General features: G+C 41.1%; 1 protein-coding gene across 3 annotated transcripts in view; it reads left to right on the top strand.

Annotated features, from left to right (window-relative positions):
• The first annotated feature begins 1,350 nt into the window (after positions 1-1,350).
• The window catches only part of LOC102752234 (DNA primase large subunit), a 166,932-nt gene continuing 149,884 nt past the window's right edge, over positions 1,351-18,398 (top strand). For 2 of the 3 annotated variants that reach the window (XM_015559491.1, XM_015559492.1), the window contains exons 1-5: positions 1,352-1,445; positions 2,186-2,354; positions 3,902-4,005; positions 8,588-8,667; positions 10,295-10,415. In XM_015559491.1, coding sequence (XP_015414977.1) covers positions 2,210-2,354; positions 3,902-4,005; positions 8,588-8,667; positions 10,295-10,415 — 450 coding nt within the window. In that variant the 5' untranslated portion in view covers positions 1,352-1,445; positions 2,186-2,209. Of the gene's footprint in view, positions 1,446-2,185; positions 2,355-3,901; positions 4,006-8,587; positions 8,668-10,294; positions 10,434-18,398 lie in introns of those variants that run through there. The other variant, XM_006756842.1, reaches the window with a different exon arrangement.

Here is an 18,398-nt window from a genome sequence, read left to right as displayed (position 1 = left end):
CATGTGGCTCGAGAACCGCGGTTTGCTGATCACGGCACTAGGTGATGTAAATTATGTGTCTAATACAGGGAGGAAGGAATTAAAGTGATGTACAGCTGTCTACTAGTAGAGTGTATGGTGGTTAGCGCCCTGGTGCTTGGAGACAATCTCTCTGACATTGAATTTGGCTGTCACTTATGTGATTTGAAGTTACTTCATTTTAGCTTTCCTCATCTGTAAAATGAGATAATAATAGAACCGACCTCATATGGTTATGAGAATACCATGAGTTAGCATGTAAGTCACTTAGAACACATCCTGGCACAAAGTCAGTGCCAGCCACAATTTGGTCCATGCTGGCTGGGCTAGGTCCTTTAAAGCTTGATATTGTTTCATTATACTTTGCATTTCTGAAAACTTGAACGTTTCAAGCTTTCTTCACCTCCAATGGACTAACCTCACTTTTGTTGGTGATTCGCGCCCCCTAGAGGACACACGTGTGCTTTCTTTCCAGCTCTTGAAAACCCTGCAGACTGCAGAGCCTGTGTGGCTCCCACCCGCCACTTCCACTGATCCGCAGTCCCACCTCTTCCACACCTGCTTCTCCCCCACTGAGACCGCCTTCTTCTAATTTCTGTAGATCCCAGAGCGACTTCTGTCTGTGTGCACTCACTTATTCATTCTAATTCCAGATGTTTTTCTGCTCGCTCACTGTGCGCCAGGCGTTGGGGCGGAGCTGGGGTGGAGGGTAGTGAACTAAAGGTAGAATCTAACGTGATGGGGCTTGCCTTCTCACAGAAAAAACAAAATACGCACTGTACAGAGATGGGCAAACGAACAACCATCTTTTAGCTTCTGTCTTCTCATCCGTAAAATGGCGTAATACCACTTACCTGAAAGATTAAACAAGAAAAACCAGAGCTTCTGGGGGCGGGGGAGGGGGACACTTTGTAAAGTCTACGATTGTCTAACCACGATTCTGTACACCTGAAACTAATACAAATCAATATCGAATGTAAACTGTAATTGAAAAATAAAATGCAAAGTTCTTTAAAAAAATGCAACCGAACTAGAGCTCCTCATAGTGGTCCAGGTGCAATAAATGCAGTCAGTAACCTCCCCGATCGAAAGTGACGGGGGCCAGCCCTGCGGGTCAGAGCGCCACAATGTCATCCCCTGGGATCTTCTCTGCGTCCCCAGAGTCTCGGGGCCACCTTCTCGGGCCACGGAAACCTGTGCCGCCAGCATCCGGCACCCCAGTGCCACCGCCCAGAGCTACCAACTCCCCGCAACGGCAGGCATCCAGGTGGGCGCCCTCCGCCCGCACCGGGCGGTGCTGCGGAGGCGGGACATTCGGGGGCGGGACCTGTGTCCGTCACTTCCGCTTCCTGTTAAGTGAAATCTCCCGCCACCCGGGAAAAGCGGCTGTCAGCGTTGGCGTCTAATCGCTTTCGGAGTGGTTGCAGGTAAGAGCAGCTCCCGTGGCTTTAGAACCGACGGCAGTCTGGTGTTCAGGCTTGCAGGTGGAGACAGAAGGGAGAGCTCTTTGCGGGCGATGGGAGCGGAGGGGTTGATCTGGCTCGGGGGTCGGTTATTGGGCTGAAACTCAGGCGCCCGTGAGTCGAATAGGGACAGCTTCGCCAGAGGAGTGGGGCGGGCGGGGGGAGGCGGGGGAAGGATTTTTATAGGGAAAGTGTGGATGCTCCCTAAAAAGAGTTCTGAAAGACTGGGTTCGAAAACAGTTCTGTTTCCCGGGGTCATTAAGATAGGAAGGAAGTACTGTAATTGGATCCGGTCCAGTAAGTTTCTTACTAGTTAGAACCTCCCGCGCTTTCCAAGGAGCTCAGGATCGCAGCCCCTTAGGAAACCTCCTCTAAACGCGGGACAGCGGAGATCAGGTGCGCCGACTTCCAGTGAGCAGCACCAGCACCTGGCTCTCATGTTGCTGGAAGTTAGCATCACCACCTGCGTCTTCCCTAGCAGCCCGACCCCCACCCTCAACCATTTACAAGGTGTATTGTAGAAAATGTGGAAAATACAGAAAGACATCGCCCAGGGATAGCCACTGTTAACCTTTGGTGTATGCCCTTGAACTTCACTGTTTTTTTTTTTTTTTCCTGTGCGTGTAGACGTATTATTATTATTTTTGTTTATGTTTTTGGTTGGTTGTTTTCAGCTCCACTTTCCATCATTTCAACCATTTTAGGTGCTTCCTGATAAGGGTAACAAGATGGAATTTTCAAAGAGGAGGAAACTGAAGTTGACAGCCGATCAGAGGAATGCTTACCCTCACAGCCTTCAGTTTTACCTGCAGCCACCTACTGAAAACATATCTTTGATAGAGTTTGAAAACTTTGCTTTCGATAGAGTTAAATGTGAGTGATATTTGAATTAGAATTTACGTATTCTTGAGGATCTCACTTATACTTTGTGAGGATGAGTGTGCTAATATATTTCCTTTATTAAGCAATTATTTAACAAATATTTATTGAGGGTTTGCTATTCGTTTATTTACTGGACAGTTAATATTTATTGAGTCCACTCTATCCCAGGTGTTAGGGATTTTGAGATGAATATTGTAGTTCTCATCTTTTTTTTTTTTTAAAATATATTTTATTGATTTTTTACAGAGAGGAAGGGAGAGAGATAGAGAGTTAGAAACATCGATGAGAGAGAGACATCGATCAGCTGCCTCCTGCACACCTCCCACTGGGGATGTGCCTGCAACCCAAGTACATGCCCTTGACCAAATCGAACCTGGGACCTTTCAGTCCGCAGGCCGACGCTCTATCCACTGAGCCAAACCGGTTTCGGCTAGTTCTCATCTTTGATGAAATTGTATTCTAGTACATGGAAGCAGAGATGCAAAATAATAATCATAGTTTAGTATGTTAAGGGCTCTAGTAGTGGTGGTGGCTGAAGCTAGTGGAGATGGAGATAGCCAGAAGAGGAGCAACAAAGGGGGTACAGGGGGCAGATTATGAGTTTGCTTTGGTATGCCATAAAAAGAGGTACCCAAGGGACCTGGGTTTATGTTCAGGAGTCATTTGAGAAGTTTTTAATTCTTGAATTAAAAAAAAGCCTCTTTTTGTATTGATGAAAGAAGAATTCATCTGAAAAAGGATTGACAAGGGGCTGTAGGAATTTTTAAACAGGGTGTAGCATCTATTTAGAGAGTGTTTGGATGATTGGAGGGCCCTGCTTCTTCACAATTGTGTCTTCTCTGCTTCATCAGAAAGGAAGGGCTATCTTTCTGATGAGTATATGCTGAGAAAATAGAAGTACACCACCCAACAGGCAGTTCCACATGAGGGATACAAACAAGGGGTGCTTAGTCTTTTCTCCATATGGATACCCTTTTCCATTCCTCAACCACAGTGGCTCAGTACAGCAGTGGTTAACCATTCCTCTCTTCCCCCTGGTTGGGGCCCTGGTATTAAATTATGCTGTGGGGCCTTGATCTTTTCTACACACGAATGGTGGTTAGCTTCTTATAAACATACTAGAGGCCTGGTGCGCAAAATTTGTGCACAGGTAGGGTCCCTAGGCCTGGCCAGCGATCAAGGCTGATCTGTGGGGCAATCAGGGGACCCCCCGCTGGCACCCTCCTTGGCTGGCTTGGAGCCTGTGGGAAAAGGGCAGCTGCTGCATTGAGTGTCTGCCCCCTGGTGGTCAGTGTGTGTCATAGCTACCGGTCATTCCACCGGTTTTTCTGCTGTTCAGTTGATTTGCATATTAGGCTTTTATTATTATAATTTTAATATAATTTATATTATGTACTTGCAGAAAATAACTTCTCACTTGTCATCTTTTATAAACAAATAATTGTTCAATTGCCACTCATAGATTTTATGTCTTGAATTTAGTTTTTAAAAGTTATCTTGCATTTATATACTTTTCTTTTATTAAATTTTTTTTCTAGTGCTAAAAGCAGTTGAAAATATTGGTGTGAGCCATGTGAAAGGACATGAGTCATACCAGAACAAGCTGGAAGCTGAGATTCGAAAGCTCAAGTTTTCTTACAGAGTAAGTAAAAGGGGGAATAAATGTTCATTTAGTTCTATATATTCATGTACTGAGCCTCAGTTGCGGAAAAGTTCTTGTATTAGGCATAAGGCCTTCATAAAGATTAATATAGCATAGACTCTGCCTGAAGATACCTACAGTCTCCTGGGGGTGATTGGCATGTAGTCAGATCATTCTAATACGGCAAATTTTCTCAACTTTGGGACTGCTGATGTTTTGGGAATGCTAATTCCTTGTTTCAGGGTCTGTCCTATGCATTGTAGGATGCCCTGTTTTCTACCCGCTAGATGTTTCCAAACACTGACATATGTACCCTGTGCGTATAGAGTGATGAATGCTGTGATGATGGCTGTTTTGGATGTGTGCTCCAGGAACTCCAGTAGCACAGATAACCACCCAGTTTAGAGTGGGGTGGTTTGGAAAGTCTTCCCAGAGGAGGTAGTGCTGAATTGCATCTTGAAGGATACAATTAGATTTTTATTTTGGGAAGATGACTGCCATTAACAGATGGATAGGCAAATGTCTGGTAGGAGGAAAACCAGTAGGACTTTGGAAATGATGAGAGGGATTGAATGGAAAGAAGACTGATTGAAGAGATATGAAGAAGGTAGAATCAAAAGATTTTAGTGACTGGTTGCAGGGAGAAGAGTTGTGAATGACACCCAGGTTTCTAGTTAGGACAATAAGGTGGATAGTGGTGATATTTTTTTTTTTTTAAAGAGTGAATTTAGTAATATTTTTTTTTAAAAAAAATATATTTTATTGAGTTTTTACAGAGAGGAAGGGAGAGATATAGAGAGTTAGAAACATCGATGGGAGAGAAACATCTATCAGCTGCCTCCTGCACATCTCCTACTGGGGATGTGCCCGCAACCCAGCTACATGCCCTTGACCGGAATCGAACCCGGGACCTTCCAGTCCGCAGGCCAACGCTCTATCCACTGAGCCAAACCGGTTTCGGCAGATAGGGTGATATTTTGAGATGTGTATACAGGAGGAGAAGCAAGACTTGGAAGATGTTGAATTTAGTTCTAGACATGAGTTGAGGTGCCTGTGGAGATGTCTGGTGGACAGTTGAATATTCATGAAGGTCTGGATTTAGCAGACATCTGGAGTAGGAGTATATATTTAAGATGAAGGTTGCACCCTGACCGGTTTGGCTCAGTGGATAGAGCATCAGCCTATGGACTGAAGGGTCCCGGGTTCGATTCCAGTCAAGGGCGTGTACCTTGGTTGCAGGCACATCCTCAGTAGGGTGTGTGCAGGAGGCAGCTGATCGATGTTTCTCTCTCATCGCTGTTTCTAACTCTCTATCCCTCTCCTTTCCTCTCTGTAAAAAAAATCAATAAAATATATTTAAAAAAAAAGATGAAGGTTGCAATCATCAGGAGTAGGTTAGAGCACTGGAGGAAAATATTTGAGTGAGAAGAGAAGGTGATGGAAGATAGGATGTGAGGAATACCAATAGTTAAGGTGAAGTAGAATTGGAGGAGCTTGGGAAGGAGAATGGGAAAGAGCTGCCTGAGAGGTAAGAGGTCAGTCAGAATGACAGTGTCATAGCAGCTAAGGAAGGTTGGGGTTACAATAATAAAGATAATGGTATTAATAGTAATATTATAGGAATGACTGCAGCAAGCATTTGTACTATGCTTACTGTGCCCCAGGATTTGTCCTAAGTGTATGATATATATTCACCCATGTAATCCACGCAGCAGTCTTATGAGGTAGATACTATTATTATCCATATTTTATAATTGAGGGTACTGAATTACAGATAAGGAAATAACATGTCCAAACTCATGAGAGAGTAAATGGTGGAGCCAAGATTCAAAACAAGATTCAAACAGTTTCAGAAGTTTTGGATAGATCATGTAAGATGAGTTATACAGAATCCATTGATTTGTCAACTGGGTGGACTGTTTGTAGATTGAGGTAGAAGCCCGAATGATGACAGTGGCTGGATGAGGGAGTTGAGAGGTGGAGATGGAATATGCATTCTTTTAAGATGTTCAGCTGAAAAGATGGGAGAAATAGAGCTGAATATGGAGGAAGTATAGGGACAAGTGAAGACACATACATACATATATGACAGGAGACAGTTAAACATTTATGAACGGAGCAGAAAAATTCTAGACAATAAAGAAGAGTAGGGAAGTTTGAAGATGCTCTGAGAAAGCATTTGATACATCATGGTCCTTAGGAGGCAGGAACAGAGGGATTGCAAGGTTAGGTGTACGGATTAGCATTTTTTAGGGGAATGGAGAGACGCTTGGTTCACAGAGAAGGAAGGGAAGGCAACACAGTGTGGACACAGAGGCTTGGAGCTGAAGAAGTCAGCCTGGTGGCCTTTATTTTCTCTAAAATAGGTGAAGTCGTCAGGTGAGAGAGAAGGGGGGAGGGTGGTGTGGTATGGAGTTTGGGCCAACTTGTGAAGACTGAAACAGCTTTTCTTTTAAAAAAATCTTTATTGTTGAGAGTATTACAGATGTCCCATTTTTTCCCTCCGTTACCCACCTCCACCCAGTTCCCACCCCACCCCAGGCCTTCACCACCCTATTGTTTGTGTCCAGTGTCCATAGGTGATAAATATATGCATATCTTCTTAAGTTAATTCCCCCCCTCCCTCCTCCACCCTCCGCCTCCAACCCCCCTTTCTCTCTGAGATTTGTCAGTGTGTTCCATGTTTCCATGCCTCTGGTTCTATTTTACTCATCAGTTTATTTTGTTTATTAGATTCCTTGTTCGATACTTTGATTTTTACATTCAATTGTTTATAGCTATGTATTTATTGCCATTTTATTGTTCATATTTTTTATCTCTTTTTTCTTCTTCTTCCTCTTCTTACAGAATACCCTTCAACATTTCATATAATACTGGTTGGGTGGTTATGAACTCCTTTAGCTTTTTCTTGTCTGTGAAGCTCTTTATCTGACCTTCAATTCCTCTCTTCTTCTGGCAGCCCCATTATGTCAGATGTTGGTAAACTTGAAGCTGTCCCAGAGGCTCCTTACACACTATCTTCATATTTTTGGGTTCTTTTTTCTTTTTGCTCTTCTAATTGGGTGTTTTTTGCTTCCTCATATTCCAAATTGCTGATTTGATTCTTGGCATCCTCTACTTGACTGTTGATTTCTTGTAAATTATTCTTTATTTCAGTTAGTGTATTCTTAATTTCTGACTGGTTCTTTTTCATGTTTTTGATATTCTCATGAATTTCTTTGAAATTCTCACTAAGTACCTTGAAGCTCTTATCAAGGTCCTTGAGCATCTTTATAACCATTGTTTTGAACTTGGTATCTAGTAGTTTGCTTGCTTCCATTTCATTTAATTCTTTTTCTGGAAATTTCCTCTATTCCTTCATTTTTGACATGTTTCCCTGTCTCCACATTTTTGCTGCCTCCCTGTGTTTGTTTCCCTGTGCTATGTCCTCTGGAATTGGTAGAGTGGCCTTGTGTAGTAAGTGTCCTGTAGGGCCCAGTGGCTCAGCCTCTGTAGTCACCTGAGCTGGGCTCTCTAGGTGCACCCCTGGGTGGATTGTGTGCACTGTCCTATTGTAGTTGAGCCTTGATTGCTGTTGGCACCATGGGGTGAACCCCTAGGCGAATTGACTCTGAGAACCAGCTGAGACACAACAAAAGAGCTGAGACAGCTTTTCTAAGAAATGAGAACAGAGATGGCTGTGTCAGATCCCAGCTCTGCTGCTTAAAAGTTTTGTGACCTTGGACAAGTTATATAACTTCCCTGTGCCTCATTTTCCTTGTCTGTGTAATAGGGGTACACAGCAGAGTTTACCTGATAGGGATTTTTAAAGGATTAAATGGGTTGATAGATGAGAAATGCTTAAAATAGTGTCTGGTACCTCGTAAGTGCACAAGACATGTTTGCTGTTACTGTTTTGGACTTGGATAAAGTTTCCTTAGTGTTGGTAAAGGTCCAGCTGGGGTTAGAGCAGCCGTGGGCAAACTACGGCCCGCGGGCCAGATCCGGCCCGTTTGAAATGAATAAAACTGAAAAAAAAAAGACCGTACCCTTTTATGTAATGATGTTTACTTTGAATTTATATTAGTTCACACAAACACTCCATCCATGCTTTTGTTCTGGCCCTCCGGTCCAGTTTAAGAACCCATTGTGGCCCTCGAGTCAAAAAGTTTGCCCACCCTTGGGTTAGAGGCTGTGAATTTTCAATATTCCAAATTCCCAGGTTTTAGCATTTTCAATAGACTGCAGAGTATAGCTGTAGATTAATTTAGAATCTAGATTTTGCCACAGTGTTGAAAAACAAAAAGTTGAGGGTTGATGCAAGAAGTTGTTGAAGTGGTGAGTACCCTAGGTATAGGATGGATAACAAAGAAAGTTAGGAAAATAGCAGGGTTCAAACCCAGGGGATTTTGCTGAGATGAGTTCGGTCCTCAGTTTTACCTGGTTGCTAACTTATGAAAAATGATCATTATCCTGCAAAATATACTATGAAGTTTGTGTTTATGAAACTTTTACTTTACATTAGCTTATGCTGACTCAGTATTACTTTACACCTCTTACTATTCTAATGCATTCATTTTATTCATGTACCATTATTTTTAAGGAAAACTTAGAAGATGAATATGACGCTCGAAGAAAAGATCACATTTCTCACTTTATTTTACGCCTTGCTTACTGCCAGTCGTGAGTACACATTTATATTCTCACGGTCATATTTGATGTCTTGGGTTATTCATTGGTACACGGAAAGTTAACATGTATTGTACTGAACATAGGAAAACTCAGGACAACATCAGCAACCAGTGGCTCATGAGTTAAACACTGCTGCAGCAGATTGTTGGAAACAAGTTGTTTACTATGCAATATCCCCCCAAAAAATCCTACTGAAACACTTTGCCAGTTGAAACACGTTTTACCTTTATGGGAGAGACTCTTCATTTGGGATGTGAAATTGAGGGAAATTTTATTAGAGACTTTAGTTACTTTGTCTCCCCCCCCCCCCCCCCCCCAGAAAAAAACTGGTAATATTTATAAGAAATAATGACTCAAGTACACACTTGAATTCGATGCAGGTTTTTAGAAGTTGAGATGTATGGATCAGTGACCATTAGATTAAGATATTTTCCTCTGGTATTTGGTTTCTTATAAGTCAATAGTGCCACCCAGAGGGAAAGGAGTTAGTTGCCTTTTAAACTTTGTGGTGTTTTTCTTGTATTAATTCTGGCAAAAGAACATACTTATAAGTTTCTTTCCCTTTTCTTTTTACGAATAGACTTATCAAGTGAGAACATTAAGTTGTTTACTATCCAAAGATAACAACTAGAAATTATTGACCAGTTTTGGTCCTAGAGATTTTCTTTTGTGAAAAAGCATATGTAGTTTATGTAACTTATGCAGTAAGTGAATTGCTGACAATGTGAAAACCACCTTGGTAAAAAACTAAATCATACTGTGCACTCATTAGCATCATTATTGTGTAACAACAATAATGCTGATTGTGGATCCATCTTGCAAATTAATACAGTATTTGTGTGTTGGCTTTTGAAAAATTGAAGTATACCGTGCATATTACATTTTGTGAAATTATAAACAAAAAAGCTGTAAGCAAAGATTATATTGTGAAATTCATCTGATCATAATCTATTCAGAGGTAAATTACCTTTAGAAAATTGGGGTTTATTTGGCATGGATGAAATCACTTTAGACAGAAGTAATATCCTATTTTCTAATGTAATTGACTATTTTGTGGTTACATTAGATGCAGTGAACTATTTTCTTTTATATTATTTGATAATAATGCAGCTAAGCTTAAAGTATTCTGTATTTAATTATTTTAATTGTATGTTCATTACACCTCTTTCCCCACATTAGCCCATCCCTGGAAGATTGTGGGGTGTGTTATTCTTACTCTCTCTTTTTTTTTTTTAATATATTTTATTGATTTTTAACAGAGAGGGAGAGAGAGAGATAGAGAGTTAGAAACATCGATGAGAGAGAAACATCGATCAGCTGCCTCCTGCACATCCCCCAATGGGGAAGTGCCCGCAACCCAGGTACATGCCCTTGACCGGAATCGAACCTGGGACCTTTCAGTCCGCAGGCCGACGCTCTATCCACCGAGCCAAACCGGTTTCGGCTATTCTTACTCTCTTTATACTACAATAGAGCACTTTTAACGTCTGTTTATTGTCATCTTGGTCATGTTTGAATACTGTTTCATAGAAACTTCTTGGATTTAATAATCAGTGGATTTTTAAACTACCCATTGGACTTATAATTTATACTTGTAATTTTCCTATCTCCATTTTAGTGATGATCTTAGACGCTGGTTTATTCAACAAGAAATGGATCTTCTTCGATTTCGATTCAGTATTTTACCCAGGGACAAAATTCAAGATTTTTTAAAGGATAGTCATTTGCATTTTGAGGCTGTGAGTATATTTTTGTAGTCATTCCAATTGTTTGCACCGCTCATCACTCCCTAAGTACTAGCATTCATCCCACCTTAAGTGCTAGTATTGATGTGTGGAGTTTGTTCTCTTTATGTTTTCTCCTTAAGTACCTGACTGAGAGAATAGCTATTGGTTTTGCATGATGGTGAACCTTTTCCTTTCAGTGGCTAGAAGAAAAAGGGCTCCTTCATACCAGAGCCTCACATTTAGTTGCTTTGTTAAATATGTGATTATTGAAAGCACAAAAATGTTCAATTTCTAAAAGTTGGTCTTTAACCAAAATCTTCTAGGCCAGTGGTTCTCAACCTTCTGGCCCTTTAAATACAGTTCCTCATGTTGTGACCCAACCATAAAATTATTTTCGTTGCTACTTCATAACTGTAATGTTGCTACTGTTATGAATCGTAATGTAAATATCTGATATGCAGGATGGTCTTAGGCGACCCCTGTGAAAGGGTCGTTCGACCGCCAAAGGGATTGTGACCTACAGGTTGAGAACCACTGTTCTAGGCCACACATTTAAAGCTAATATATTAAAACAGAGAAGTGGTAGTACTTATATCCAATTAGGAAGTTTAGAGGGGTTAATACTTATTTTAAAAGTCAGTTGTTAGTAAAATCTCTGAGTAGTTTTAAATAATAATTTTGCAGACAAATCTGAATGACTTGCATCTAGTAATTATATAAGAAAGAAGTGTCTCTGCTGGTGGGAATGCAGACTGGTGCAGCCACTGTGGAGAACAGTATGGTGTTTCCTCAAAAAAACTAAAAATGGAACTCCCATTTGGCCCTGTGATCCCCCTGCTAGAAATATATCGAAAGAAACTAGAAACACCAATCAGAAAGGATATATGCACCCCTGTGTTCATAGCAGCACAATTCACCATAGCTAAGATCTGGAAACAGCCTAAGTGCCCATCAGCAGATGAATGGATTAAAAAACAGCGGTACATCTACACAATGGAATACTACGCTGTGGTAAAAAAGAATGAATTCTTACCATTTGCAACACCAGGGGGGGTGAGGGCATGAGTGGGGGGCTGGGGGAGCAATGGGGGCATAAGGACACATATGTAATACCTTAACCAATAAAGAAAGAAAAAGAAGAATTAAGTGTAGGCATTCTAGGGGGTTGGGGGAATGGGTGTAAAAGGTGAAAGGGGACTAAGAAATACAAATTGCCAGTTATAGAATAAGTCACAGGGATGTAATGTACAGCACAGGGCAGACAGCCAATAATACCGTAATAACTTTATGGTGTTAGATGGTTTACTGGAATTATGGTGACCACTTCATAAGGTGTGCAAATGTGTAATCACTATGTTGTACACCTGAAACTAATATAATATTATAAGTCAACTTAAATTAAAAATAAATTTAAAAAAAGAAAAAGAAAGAAGTGTCTGGGACATATTTAGCAGGGATACCCATTGTGGGTGGAAATAGGATATATGTCCTGTAGGTGGCTCTGTACTCCAGTAATTCTGCTTTGGAAGACTTAGCAATCAGGTGGTAGTAAGACTGGTTGAGACTCTACTTGGGTGTTAGAATGGGTGACTTGAAGCCAAAATAAAGTGAAAAAATAGAAGTTGGAGTAGATAAAAGACATTGTCCTATCTGAGAAGTGGAAGATGTAAGAATCAGTGTGAGTTATTGAGTTGGAAAAAAGAGATTGCATGAAGGGCAGTAAACAAACATTTGGTGTCTATTATGTGCTCAGGAGGCACTTTCAACAGTTTATTTCACTTTCCGTAAGAGCCCCAGGAGGTTTCTAAATTACATTTATCCAGGCACAGAAAAGTGTCAAGCCCAGGACCACTCCCCCGAAACCCCATGCATTTTCCACCTTGTATTTTTCTGCTCCTTTCATTGTCTGCCTCTCATTTCTTTATTTAGTTCATCTGATTTAGACAGTCTGTCATCTTGAATGTATGATGGTCCTTTACTATTTGTTTTTGTTTAAGATTGAGATGCTGAAAAATAGATCGAAAGATTGGGCTTTATTGTACACAGGCAAGGGTATGAGACACTAATTGACTGGTGGTAAATATCTGAAGTGCCACCATCACTGCTCTTGTGCTTTGGGACCGTTGTTAAGTAGAATAAGGGCTACTTGAACACAAGCACTGTGATACCATAACAGTTGATCTGATAACCAAGAGGGCCACTAAGCGACTAACAGTGGGTAGTGCATGCAACATGGATACATGGACAAAGGGATAATTCACATCCTGGGTGGGATGGAGCAGGATGGTATGACATTTCATCATACTACTCAGAATGGCCCACAATTGAAAACTTATGAATTGTTTATTTCTGGAATTTTGCATTTAATATATTTGGACAATAATTGACCATGGCTAACTAAAAACTGTGGGAAGCAAAACTGGAAAAGGGGGGACTACTGTACTTTTATCTAGTGTGTTGGTTGTCACGATGGTTTTTCATATTACTCTGATTGCTAGCCTGCATGCTATAATTTTCTCTTTCTTCCTTTCTTATTTTCTTTCTCTTGTGTTTCATTCTGCAGGTCATTTGAGATGCATTGTAATAAACTTACATTAAAGTTAGGTGTAGAGATATGGATAAAATTCAGAGATTGAGGAGAAAATATCCACATTCGAAGGTCAATAGGGTGGGGGGTGTCCTATACGGAACACTAATTTTGGCTTCTTGTGTGACTGTTTTGGTTTTTCTGGTTCAGGGATTCTCAGTGGGGGGATAGGATACAGGTAGTCCTCTTCGGGGGTTGATCAGAGCTAGAGGTGTGCAGAGCGTGAAAAACATCATGCCTTTTGTTTTTGCAGTAAACACTGAGAATGTAAAACTTGATCAAGTGTTTGTAGCTGGTGGGGATCCATGGAAGTTAGAGAGTGAGAAATCATTGCAGGGGGTCTGGCATAAAAATCATTCCTGTGATAGATTTAATCACTTTCCTGGGAGAAACCTTTTCTTTTCTGTTTTTTTAGGTTTATTTTTTATTGTTGATAGTATTACAGATACCTCCCATTTTCTCCCTCTTTTCCTTCTCTGGGAGAAACCTTTTCCCTCTTCCTCTGGCGCTCTCCCTTGGCGTCTGATAATGAAGGAACTTGAATTCAGGTGCTGTTCATGGGCTTGCCCTTTGGCCCCGTAGCTCTTCCCATTCCCCAACTTTCACCATTTCATTAATAGGAACACACACATTTTCTTCACTTCGATTAGAATATTAGGATTGCATTTGAAAACTGTTGTGCTACAACAGGTGTCAGTGATGTTTTTAGATTCAGGACCCATATTTTAGACTCAGGACAAAACGAGGGTTAGGGAAAAGTTATTAGCATTGTCCCATAAGCTGGTCTCTGATGTACATAGGCCCTGCTGCCTAAGCCTAGAGTGGGAGGCTGGCAACAACATGGGACACACATTTATAAACTGTTTCAATATAGGGCAGTGGTCTGCAAACTGTGGCCCCTTGAGTGTGGTCCTTCCACAAAATACCGACTTCTGCGCATGGGCCACGAGGTTTCAATCGCACTGTACGTGCGCCCGCACATTGTATTTTGTGGAAGAGCCACACTGAAGGGGCCAAAGAGCCGCATGTGGCTCGCGAGCTGCAGTTTGCGGACCACGGGTCTAGGGGGAAGGACACAGTGGGGAGTGGAGGGCCATGGGGCCATCCTGGTCTCCATGTCATGGGAGCTGGGTTGCTGGCACACATATTAGAGTGTACCTGGAATTCAAGTGTGTGTGTGTGTGTGCATTTCTCTATCATTTCCATTTCATTAAAACTACAATGACTTACGTTGATCTACTTCTGTACAATAAATGTTTTTACTTTAGGAGGAAATGCATGGGTTTAACTAAATTGCATTGTGTTTGCTTTGATGGAGAAATATGTACAGGAAAAGGGAGAAGTAATTTCTTTGTACAGTATTTCCCCCTCAAATTTTGTTTTAGTTCAGCTTGCCATGGCTGATATAATTTTGTTTGATAAAAATGTAGAGGAGGTGAATGGGGCCAGTTATTGGATCTTGGGGACACTTGTGTTCTCTTTCGGGCTCTGGCAGTTCTCTGAAACTTTGCCCTTTTTAGTCTATATGTGGGTTTCCAGTGGATAGTAGAATTTGAATCTTTATGCCATACAATGGAAAGCCTTAATATGAAGTATTCAAAAAGGAAAAACTGGTATTTTTTGGTTTTGGACTTAGGTGTAAATAGCTTGCATTTTAAATCTGAAATTTCTAGGAAGGTTTAGAAGTGAATAAATGTTGCTCTCTGTGGGGACCATTCCGGAGCTCTCCTTGCCGAGTTGATTGACTTGCCCTTGTGTCACATGACAGGCGGATGGGTAAGGTTAAACAGATCCTATTAGCACATCTTCAGTTGACCAGGTTGGGAAAGGTCAGGCTTTGGCAGCTGTCAGCCTCCCAGACAAGAGGTCTCTGTGCTGTTGCAGTTCACAGACTTGACGGCAGCTTATAATTTACCTCACTCAGTGTTTTCAAACCTTCTCAGGACAGTCAAAAACAAAAAAATTTTTTTTAATGTATTTGAAATACTGGTGGAGCTAATGGCAGGATGTTTTCGTTAGAATAGTAAGATTGGCAGGGACAATGAAGGTGAGCATCTAAAAGATGTGGAGAGGATTCTGTGTGTCACAGATGAAAACTCTGCTGCATATTAAAGAGAAGTGGTGCTGTTCAATTGACAAATATGTTCAGGAACTAAGGGTTTTGAGCGAAGGCAAGTGCGGCTGGTAACCTTTAATTGCCCTGCTCAGTGAAAACAAGTACATGCGAAACTCTGAATTACTTATTTTTGCTTAGTTTAAAATAGTTTTCCTTATCCTGAACCTGACATTTAAAATTTGTTTCTTGTCCCTTGTAGTTTGAAATTTTAATTTCTTCTGTCTTGGAAATTATTTCATGTCATTTTTGGCTGGTAACTCCTTTTCAGTGAACATGAATTAGTTTGTCTTTTGTAATTGAAAATGTCAGTTATATGAATTTATTAGGAACCTTTGGATGCCTTTTTCCAGTTAACATTGGAACATTGATTTTACATTGATTTTACTAGTTTTACGTGTGTAGACTTTTAAAGTAGTTTTTGATGTTTACTGGTGTCATTACTTCTTAGATATTTTTAGGTTGACCTTCAGTTAGCAATGCCTTTCTGATAATTTTGGCCTTTATTGTACAGATTTGGGCAAAAGTAGGTTTACAGGTGTTTGTATGGAAAAGAAAACAATAGTAATACAAGAATAAACTCTATGTGTTGAATACTCACAACTGTAAACCTGTTTTTGCCCTACCCTGTATTGTTTTCATGGTTAGTTGACCTAGTTTGGGTTGTAGCTCTTCTGAATGTGTGTGCATCATTGTGATCATGACTTAAAATGTGAAAATGCTGCCGGTGTGACTTAGTTGAGCTGAGAGGTAACTCGATTCCTGGTCAGGGCACTTGCCCGTTGCCGGCTCAGTCTCCAGCAGGAGGAAGCCAATCGATGTTTCTCTCATTGATGTTTCTCTCTACCTCTCTCCTGCACCTTCCTCTCTCTCTCTCACACCAATAAAAACATATAAAAAAGTGAAAATGACATTCATCTGATATACATTACTCTCTTTATACCTACCCTCTGGGATATGTTTATAAATTATAAGCCTGTTAATAAGCTGCAAAGTGATTTTAATGTGGTGCCTGCAAAATGAAATATGTGCACGTTTAATCTCTCCTTTTAATTTCAGGCAATAGGGGAGTCTGATGATATAGTTGGGACAGGACCCATAGATGTAAACATGTAATAAACTAGAGAACAAACGTGTGATAAGCCTAGAAGCTTTTCATAGAACTTCAGACAAGCCATCGACTTTGACAAGAGTGGAAAGGGGGGTCTGGACAAGAGTGAAGTAGATGGTAAGACATACACTCTTAACACTCTTGGTGCAAATTTCAGACTTCAAAGGCACTGAGGAGGAAAGAATTAATAATCAGATGAAGGGTCAAGTTTATTTCTAGAGTGTAAATCACTGTATGTTCCAAGAATGTGAAGTAGTCCAGTTTGATTTGGATTGCTTAACAGTTCTAAGCATGGTGCTCTCTGAGTGTTGAGTAAATGTTCGAATTAATTTCTGGAGAAAAGAGTAGTCATGTTGGCAGTAGCAAAAAATGGCACCACGTGTTAGTGGAGTCAGATCGGACCTTGGCTCAGCAATCTTGGTTCTTGAGTTCTGGCTAAGAAAGAATTCAGAACCCGGACTCACACTATAAAAGAAAGTTTATTTAGAAAGTCACAGAGGTAGAAATGAGCAGTAGAAGAAAGGGGCTCAGGAAACAAATTGCAGAGGCAAAAGAAGGGCCCTTGGAGCTCAGGAGAGAGCAGGTAAAGGTAGGGTGCCTGCGGGAAAGGAGGAGAGGGACCAGAAAGGATAGGCGTGCTTCTTGTCTTTCTCCCAAGAGGGAGCGTGTGGAACTTCTGTCCTAAGGGGCTTTCTTTTTAAAGAGGTAATATTTATTTATTTTTTATTGTTGACTCTGTTACAGATGTCCCCCATTTTACCCCCCATTGCCTCCCTCCACCCCTGCCCTGGTCCCTCCTAGGCCTTCACCATATTAATGTCTTTGTCCATGGGCTATGCATATATATTCTTTTGTCCTAAGTGCTTTTAATGGTGGAGATTTCAGGGGAGGCCCCAGGGAAGGATCTCAATAGAATATTCATCAACCTTCCAGGTGTTTTTTTTTTTTTTTTTTTTTTTTAGGGCTGTGGTCTCAACTGATTGGTCAGTGCCAGGGTCAATGCAGCTGATTCTGATGCCAACCATAGCCTCACTTGTCTGGTTTTGTTGCCTTTTGGGGGCCTGTTATCCCTCGGGGTTAATGCCTAAGGACTATTCTCAGGTCCCCTTGTTCCATCCCCCTCTAAGGGGGGTCTAATCCCCATGACTAGGAACATGTCAGGGGAGGAAAGGTCAGGGGAGGGTGCGAACTGCATGACCAGGGATATGCCAGGGGAGGGAGAGTTACCCTGGGGGCGAGGTTCTTGTTTTCCTGGTTTTGCCAGTTACTAGGCACTTGGGGCTTTCTGCCCTGGTGATCTTATGTACCTGGCCTTTTATCCTTGCTCTGCTCATGTGTATCTAACTGCCTATCACAGTCAGTTAAAAAGATTTGCCTCGTCTGGCTGGTGTTGCTCAGTGGTTGAGCATTGACCCATGAAGCTGGAGTGCATGATTTGATTCCCTGCAGGGCACATGCCCAGATTCTGGGCTGGGTCCCCAGTAGGGGGTGTGCAGGAGGCAGCTGGTAGATGATTCTCTCTCATCACTGATGCTTCTCTCTCTCCCTCTCCCTTCCTCTCTCTGAAATGAATTAAAAAAAAAAGATTTTCTTCTATTCTGTTTTACAAGCACTAGGTAATCCTTAAGATGAGTACAGTAACATGGAATACTTATCCTTTCTCAGGGCTAACTATTGGGTAAATATTTATATATATATTAGTAGCCCAGTGCATGAAATTCATGCACATTGAAAGGGAATTAATTAGAGGAATGTAATTTGGACTCACTATCTAATATCAATAATATGTGAGCATGAGGCAGTCCGCATTTCTGAAATTCAGTGACATGAATTTTAGCTATTACTTTGCCAAATAAATGGAATTTATAGGTATCATTTAAAAGAGCATTCAGCTTCATATTAAAAACTCTGGCTACCAAGTCAGGTCTGTTTTCAACTTTTTGTCAGCGTTGTAAATTGTTTGCAATATCTGCCCATTTGGGGTTGCATGTCATGGTTACAAATAAATTGGGCTTGCCATACTTTGTACAAATTGCCACAGCATCCTGATATCGCTGCTGCATATTTCTGGGACTACCCTCAGAAGATGATGGAAGTATTATCATTTTACCAATCGGCACATTGTCATTTTCCGATCTAGATTTGAGATAATCCATCAAACCACTATATTTTTCTAACCCTCTT

Source organism: Myotis davidii, unplaced genomic scaffold (genome assembly GCF_000327345.1).
Source record: "Myotis davidii unplaced genomic scaffold, ASM32734v1 scaffold334, whole genome shotgun sequence".
NCBI classification, from domain to species: Eukaryota; Metazoa; Chordata; class Mammalia; order Chiroptera; family Vespertilionidae; genus Myotis; species Myotis davidii.
This window is presented reverse-complemented; position numbering and strand designations above follow the sequence as displayed.